General features: G+C 45.0%; 1 protein-coding gene across 3 annotated transcripts in view; it reads left to right on the top strand.

Annotated features, from left to right (window-relative positions):
- The first annotated feature begins 364 nt into the window (after nucleotides 1-364).
- Nucleotides 365-7,895, top strand: part of PHAF1 (phagophore assembly factor 1) — a 29,969-nt gene continuing 22,438 nt past the window's right edge. Inside the window, exons 1-2 of one of the 3 annotated variants that reach the window (XM_077755541.1) lie at nucleotides 365-407; nucleotides 558-652. In XM_077755541.1, the coding sequence (XP_077611667.1) occupies nucleotides 589-652 (64 nt within the window). In that variant the 5' untranslated portion in view covers nucleotides 365-407; nucleotides 558-588. Of the gene's footprint in view, nucleotides 653-7,895 lie in introns of all 3 variants that reach the window. The other 2 variants (XM_077755540.1, XM_077755542.1) reach the window with 2 other exon arrangements.

Here is a 7,895-nt window from a genome sequence, read left to right on the forward strand (position 1 = left end):
GCCTCAGACGTTGCACGCTCTAAACTCGCCTTTTGCGCCCAGTGAATGAGTAGGACGTAGGTGTAGACGGCAGACAGATGTATAACCGCATCACACTTGTGTGTTGCGTGGTGTGCATGCAGACGTGTGAAACGTGTGTGCTGTGGTATGCAGATATGGGGTTCACGGACTATGGGGCCCTTCTTTATGAAAGCGCCCACTCTTCGTAGTACCGTCACACCTCCCTCGTACCTCTACCCAATTTTTCACAGCATTTTGCGCGTGCGCGACTCCGCCTTGAGCCCCTCCCCTCCGTGATTGAAATCCCGCCCTAGCCCCGCCTCCGCCACACTTTACGGCACAGCACGCCCGTTTTGCAGCAAACGCTCCGGCTGCCGCCGCTGCCCCTGCTGCCAAGGCTGCTGCCGGTGAGCAGAGCGGAGTTGAGCTGAGCTGAGGTGTAGTATTGGGTTAGTGCTGCCGGCGGCCGAAGAGCAGGTCGAGAGCCAGGCCGGCGGGGACGGCGGGTTAGTCGCTGGTCTGTCTCCTCAGCTTCGGTCCCGTCTGCGTTGTTGCAGGGAGGCCGCCTCGGCCCGGCAAACTGAACCAATGCTGGATCTGGAGGTGGTGCCGGAGCGCTCTCTGGGAAATGAGCAATGGGAATTCACTCTAGGTGAGTGTGGGGTCCTACCTCAGGACATTTCTTCTTTCTTCCCTCCAGGCCTTTCCTACCTCTGGTCTCTGTCCCTTATTCCCCTGCGCCCGCGGTTCCTCGCTTCTTCCGTCCTCTCAGCTCTTTGGCCTCCAGGCACTAAGTTACTTGCTCCTACCGGCCAGACCCACCCGTCTGTCGCTCAGTCTGGCCTAGATGCCCTCGCCCCAGGCCTCAGCTGGGCTCCTCCTGGGGCAGTGGTACAGTAGTAATAATAACAATGGCGGACACGCCCCAAACACTTACTCAAGGCCAGGCCCCCCTCTCCTATGCGTTGTTATCTCAAGTATGCCTCCCTGGATTCTGAGGGTCCATACTTTTGTTTTTCCTATTTCCATTTTGCACTCTTAATAGCTAAGAAGTGGCTGAAACTCTTAAACGCCACAGTCGTCTGTCCCCCTTTGCTTTTCTGGGCTGTGAGCTGCCTTGTCGGAAGGGATAACCTAGCATTAGATCCCACCATCACATGTTAGGGATCTAGTCAAGTGAGGTGAGAAGAGTTTGTGTATTAAAGGAACTTGTGACTTGTTTCCTTCTTGTTTATAATGTGGTCGGTATGTGATGTAATCCTAAACCCAGACCTTAGCAGAGAGAGTTGAAGGTTGAAAGACATAAGAGCTCAGGGAAAATAACGTTCAGTTTGTATAAAATGCAGTTTGGCCATTTTTGCGTTTTGGCCCAGTTTTAACAATCCCTAGTGTCACTACTTTTATGATGTGCATTCAGTAACTCCACTGTGTGTTTACACTGATCCAGCACTAGGAAAAAGGGGTGTGGACCAGGTGTTGGTGTTGTTTGTGCAGACCTGAACTTTTGTCCCACTAATTTGGGCTACTGGACTGAGTCACCTATTCCTTTGGGCTATAGCTTATCCTTGAATCTGGACGACTCTTGTCTCTGGAGATAGAATACATGAGGAACTGCAGAATAGATGCTGGTAGGACCCTACTGGTGCTCACTGTCTCCATGAGCCTCTGGGTTAAAGGAGCCAGTTGTTTTGTTTTGTTTTGTTTTGTCTTGTTTTTGAGAGGTCTTAGCCAACTTCTCATAACTTATACCACTCCTGCAGAGTTCTTCCCCAAATTTTAGCTGGTGTGAAATGCTCTGACCTCTTGTGAAGCACCAAGAGCTTGATTAGGAGGCCAGTGATATATTTGCCTCCAGATGCATTCATCATGCTGTTGCTCAACAGTTTGGCTTCTAGTTAAGAAAGAACCCCCCCCTCACAGCTTCTCATACCAGTACTTCACAGGACAGAGTGAGAACTACGACCATAGCTTCAAACTAAACTTGATGGTGTAAGTAGCTTGTATATCTCTGTGGTAGTCTCTTGGCCAAAAGCAGTGATTATAATGCCATTTGAGGGGTGCCTGGATGGCTCAGTGGGTAGAGCATGCATCTCTTGACCTCAGGAGTTCTGAGTTCAAGCCCCATGTTGGGGCTAGAGTTTACTTAATGTAAAGTAAAAATAATGTCATTTGAGACCAGGATTTTAAAAATAACAAACAAACAAAAAAAAAAAAACAACCTGGGTGGAAGAGCAAAGTTTCTTCTGTCAACTGTTTAGATACCTTAATCCTTACTCCTGACTTTGCCAGTTTCCAGAAATCAAGAGTTTCAAATTGTCTAAATATCTAAATAACAACCATGAAAAGAGAATGTTTTTAATGTTTATTTATTTTGAGAGAAAGAGTGCTTGCACAAGTGGGGGAAGAGACAGAGAGAGAGAGAGGGAGAACTCCAAGCAGGCTCTGCACTGTCAGCATAGAGCTGAACACAGGGCTCGATCTCATGAATGATGAGATTGTGACCTGAGCTGAAATCAAGAGTCAGACACTTAACTGACTGAGTCACTCTGGTGCCCCCAAAAGAGCATTTCTGTACAGTGGACTCAGAATTGAACTTTAAGGGAAACCTCATACAGCTTGGCCTTGGTGATTCTTTTGTGGGTCATAAAAATCCACATTTTTAAATCATGTCTGCCTGAGAGATGATGATCATTTTAATTTCCTCAAACTTAAAAAAAAAAAATAGTTTTTCACTCTCTCTCCGTCTTTTTCCCAGCCCTCAGCACATCTAAGCAGCAGTTGTGGGTGATAGATAGGTTTAGGTCTAAGAAGTGGATCTATGCTTTAGGATTACATTCCTAAACTAGAGAACCAGACAGTGCTTAACTAAAGTTACCACAGCCCTGTATGGTAATCTCCATTTCCCAGGTAAGGAGCAGGCTCAGAAAGGTAGAGATGATGAAAAGTAGGTAGCTGAACAGGAGTTCCCTACTTCCCACCACTCTGCCCTTCTGAGGATGGGTTCAGCTTTGTCTCTAGGTTTCTTTTTGGAATCTCCGCAAATGCAGATGCATCTAGCCCTTGCAATCTAGCCTGGCATCACAGTGGGGATCTGCATCTAGCTTCTTGGCTGCCTTCCTGGCCTTTGTGTAATATTGGGAGATTAGGGAAATGCCAACAACATAGGGACAGGAAAATCTAGGCAAAGAGGACTCTCTGATAATGATAACGCTTGACTCATGATAAAGTAAAGGCAGTGCAAACTTGAAATGTTTTCAGTAAGACTTGGAGAATGTATTGGTGTGGAAGCATGTCTCTGTCTGAATTGTTCTAGAGAGACTGAAGGCTCACTCTGTTGAAGGCAACATATGTACCTCTGTGGACTCTGCTTACTAACATAAAAATTGAATAAGAAATGGTCCTGCACCCTGAAGAAGTTAGTCTCATGTGAGTTAAGGGATACAAAAACAGTTCATTTTATTAAAATGAGGTAGAGGTTGTATAAGGTGCTTTGGAAGGGGAGAAGGGACTTGACCTGATGTGGGGATTCAGGGAGGGCTTCCTATCAAACTACAGAAGTCAATACCATTCCTGGAGCCAATGAGCACCAGGAATGCCCTATGAGAGATCTACTGCCATGGGGCACCTGGGTGGTTCAGTTGGTTAAATGTCTGACTTTGGCTCAGGTCATGATCTCATGGTTTGTTTTTTATTTTTGTTTTTTAACTTTTTTTAAAAAAATCTTTTTAATGTTTTATTTATTTCTGAGAGAGAGAGAGACATTGTGAGCAGGGGAGGGGCAGAGAGAGAGAGAGGGAGACACAGAATCTGAAGCAGGCTCCAGACTCTGAGCTGTCAGCACAGAGCCCAATGTGTGGCTCAAACCCACGAACCATGAGATCATGACCTGAGCCGTGATCGGCCGCTTAACCGACTGAACCACCCAGGCACCCCTGTTTTTTAACTTTTTTAATTAAAAAAAAATTTTTTTTTGAAGGAGAGAGAAAGGGTGAGCAGAGGAGGGGCAGAGAGAGAGAGAGGGAGACACAGAATCTGAAGCAGGCTCCAGACTCTGAGCTGTCAGCACAGAACTTGATACGGGGCTTGAACTCACAAGCCATGAGAACATGACCTGAGCAGAAGTCAAACGACCAACCGACTGAGCCACCAATGTGCCCCATGATCTTATGGTTTTTGAGTTCAAACCCCATATTGAGCTCTGTACTGGCAGAGGGTTTCTGTCTCTCCCTCTCTCTCTGCCCCCCTCCCACTTGCATGCACTTACTTTCCCTCTCTCTCAAAATAAATAAATAAACTTTAAAAAAAGGAAATTCTACCGCCAGATTTCTCTTCTACAGTGTCTCCATAAAGATAAATCTTTCAGTCAAATTCAAAACAAAACAAAATTGGGAAAGATAGTGTGTGTAGGGAATTATGAGCAGATTAGTTTTATAATTAGAGCATGATGGGGGCGCCTGGGTGGCTTAGTCAGTTAAGCGTCCGACTTTCGCTTAGGTCATGATCTCACGGTTCGTGGGTTCGAGCCCCGCGTCGGACTGTGCTGACTGCCAGCTCAGAGCCTGGAGCCTGTTTCAGTCTGTGACTCCCTCTCTCTNTCCACATTTCCAGTTCTTTCTGGTGATAGCTGCCTGGGACACTATCAAGGAGCTTTTGTGTCCAGTGGAAAAGAGAGTATCTATTAGTGAAGTGTTTTTGCGGACCTAGGTTTAGGAAGAAAGTTAGAGACTAGATTTGGGGAGCTGGAGAAGGAGAAGGAATCTAGAGGTTTCTGGCTTGAGTATTGGGTAGATGTTAGAGGTATTGAGACCCAGAATATAGAAGAGAACTGAGATTGAAAACAAGATGAAAAAATCTCTTTTAATCTGTCACCTTTTTATTTACCTTTTTTTTCTTTAGTGTTTTTTTCTTTTTTTTTTTTTTTTTTTTTTTTTTTTTTTTTTTAATATTTTTATTTATTTCTAGGAGAGAGAGAGAGAGAGACAGCGCGAGCAGGGGAGGGTCAGAGAGAGGGAGACACAGACTCCGAAACAGGCTCCAGGCTCTGAGCTGGCAGTCAGCACAGAGCCCGACGCGGGGCTCGAACCCACGAACCGCGAGATCCTGACCTAAGCGAAAGTCGGACGCTTAACCGACTAAGCCACCCAGGCGCCCCTGTTTTTTTCTTTTTGAGAGAGAGAGTACATGGGCAGGGAAGGGGCAGAAAGAGAGGAAGACACTGAATCTGAAGCAGGCCTCCAGGCCCTGGGCTGTCAACACAGAGCTCAGTGCGGGCTTAAACTCAGGAACTGAGATCATGACCTGAGCCAAAGTCAGATGCTTAACCAACTGAGCCACCCAGGTGCCCCTATTTATCTGTATGTATATGTGTGTGTATATATATATATATATATATATACACAGAAAACAGATTGAGATATGAGTCAGAAACTAAGTAGTTGGTAGGATGAGTGAATGAAGCATAGGCAGAAGGAAACATTGCCAATCATAGAGATCTGGGGAAGTTAGAGGAACAACAGGGAAGAGTGGTGTTAGTAGAAACAAGATGAGGGTGCTCAGAATGGGAGAGTGGTCACCAGGGTCTATGGTGACCCTGATTTCACTCAGTCAGAACTCAGCAGGTATGCTGGACCACCTACTATTGTGCCAGGCATGGTGATTGGGTGTTGGGTATACAACAGTGAGTAAGACAGACAGTGTTTCTTTCCTCAAGGTATAGAGAAGACTAACAGATAAATAAATAGGGGATGCCTGGGTGGCTCAGTCGATTGAGCGTCCAACTTTGGCTCAGGTCATGATCTCATGATTTGTGGGTTCAAGCCCGGTGTCAGGTTCTGTACTGACAGCACGGGGCCTGGAGCCTGTTTTGAGTTCTGTGTCTCCCTCTCTTACTGTCCCTCCCCTGCTCACACTCTGTCTCTCTCTCACTCTCAAAATTAAACAAACATTAAAAATTTTTTTATAAAAACAGATAAATAAACAGGATGGGAGGCTTCATTAGGTAAGGCAATTGGGGAAGTGAGATGTGAGTCAAGACCTGAAGAATGAGAAGGAACCAACCATGGGAAGAACATTCCAGCAGAGTGTATGCTAGCACAGAGGCCTAAGGTAAGAAAGAGCTTAACATGTGCTGGGAACAAAGGGAGGCATGATGAGCTGTGGAAAGATGGAGGTGGATAAGATCGAGAATATTCAGTGGCTTTAGGTGATTTTACACCCCTGTAAAGAAGAGTTGTAAGCAGACAAATGATGAGATCTGTAAGACATAGGATGTATACAGTTTAGAAAGCTGACATACACTCCATACCCTTTTTGGGGCTAGGTAACTCTGTTAGAACTGAGACAGTGCTCTAGTTTCTTTGCCATACATATGGTTGGTTCCCTTTAGAGGCCTTTTATAGACTTCCTTATCACCAACTGTGTGACAACTGGTCATCGTAGCTGCTTTGTCTCCTTCAGATGGGGTTCCTCCCCAGGTGACTCAGGACCTTAGGATCCAAAGATTCCAAGGCCAGGGATTTGATATAGTTAGATGGAGAAGAATGCTTCTTTGAGAAATTGATTTGTGGCATGTAGATGAGAAAAGCCATGTTACATTCTGTTTCTTAGCACATAACCGAGCTTATCTGTCTTCTCCACACGGATGTTTGCCTGTTCCTTCTAGGAGAGACAATTTAGATGCTTCTCAATTTCAGCAATGGCAGAGCTGAGTGATGCATCCAACTTGTTCATATTCTCAACAAACATTTATTAAGCTTCTATGTATCAGGCCCTATGTTATAAAAGGCTGGAAAGAACCTTGTGTTAAGGTCTGGTGTCCTCCAGCTTTCTTCAAATTATAGAATCGACCATCAAATGAAGGCATGATTAGATCATTATTTAAAGGTAGATAGACCATGCATTTTCATAACCTTCTTTTCTTTGTATGTGAGCTCTTTTCTGCACATCTGTCCTAGGATCAGAGGTAAACTGATCTTGAATTTGAGCTACTGTGTGCTTCCCTGAGGTCATATGATGGTCCCCCTTTCTCCCTTTCTTTTATTACCCACTCCATAATCCTTCAGCTCTGCTGAATAAATATTTATTCAACAGCCACTGTGTGGTCAGCCCCGTATTGGGTACTGGGGATCCACAGAGTGGTGAATAACACAATACTGTCCTTGGATTCATAAAGCTGTGAGTCTTTAATTTTGGATTTTGTCTGGGACTTTGTTTTGGATTGTCTCTCTGTGAGTTTCTTCTTGTTTGAAATATAATCAACTCTGAAAACATACTTTTTGATATTTCCTGGGAGTCCCTGGGATCTTAGAAATATTGTTGGAATTTAGATTTCTTAAATTGGGGGCATATATAAATTTGTTTATAATGGGCTATGAGTTCAAAAATCAAGTATTAAGATTTAGAGGATTTGTGGGTTGATAAGTAAGGATCCAGTGAAATCTTTAGTAAAATAAGTTGGTTCTGGTAGATGTGTGATTTTTTTTTAAGGTTGTTTATTTTGAGAGAAAGAGAGAGTGAGCAGGTGAGGGGCAGAGAAGAGAGGGAGAGAATCCTAAACAGGAGCCTATGGAACTGGACACAGGCACAGTCTCATGAACCTTGAGATCATGACCTGAGCCAAAACCAAGAGTTGGACACTTAACCCACTGAGCCACCCAGGTGCCCTCTAATGGCTCATTTTAAAAGTTAAAAATAAATCGGGGCACCTGAGTGGCTCAGTGGGTTAGGCGTCTAACTTCAGCTCAGGTCATGATCTTGAGGTTTGTGAGTTGGAGCCCCGTGTCCAGCTCTGTGCTGACAGCTCAGAGCCTGGAGTCTGCTTCTAATTCTGTGTCTCCCTCCCTCCCTCCCTCCCTCTCCCTCTCTCTCTCTCTCTCTCTCTCTCTCTCTCTGTTTAC

The sequence above is a fragment of the Crocuta crocuta genome, unplaced genomic scaffold (assembly GCF_008692635.1).
Source record: "Crocuta crocuta isolate KB4526 unplaced genomic scaffold, BGI_CrCroc_1.0 scaffold152, whole genome shotgun sequence".
Classification (NCBI taxonomy): domain Eukaryota; kingdom Metazoa; phylum Chordata; class Mammalia; order Carnivora; family Hyaenidae; genus Crocuta; species Crocuta crocuta.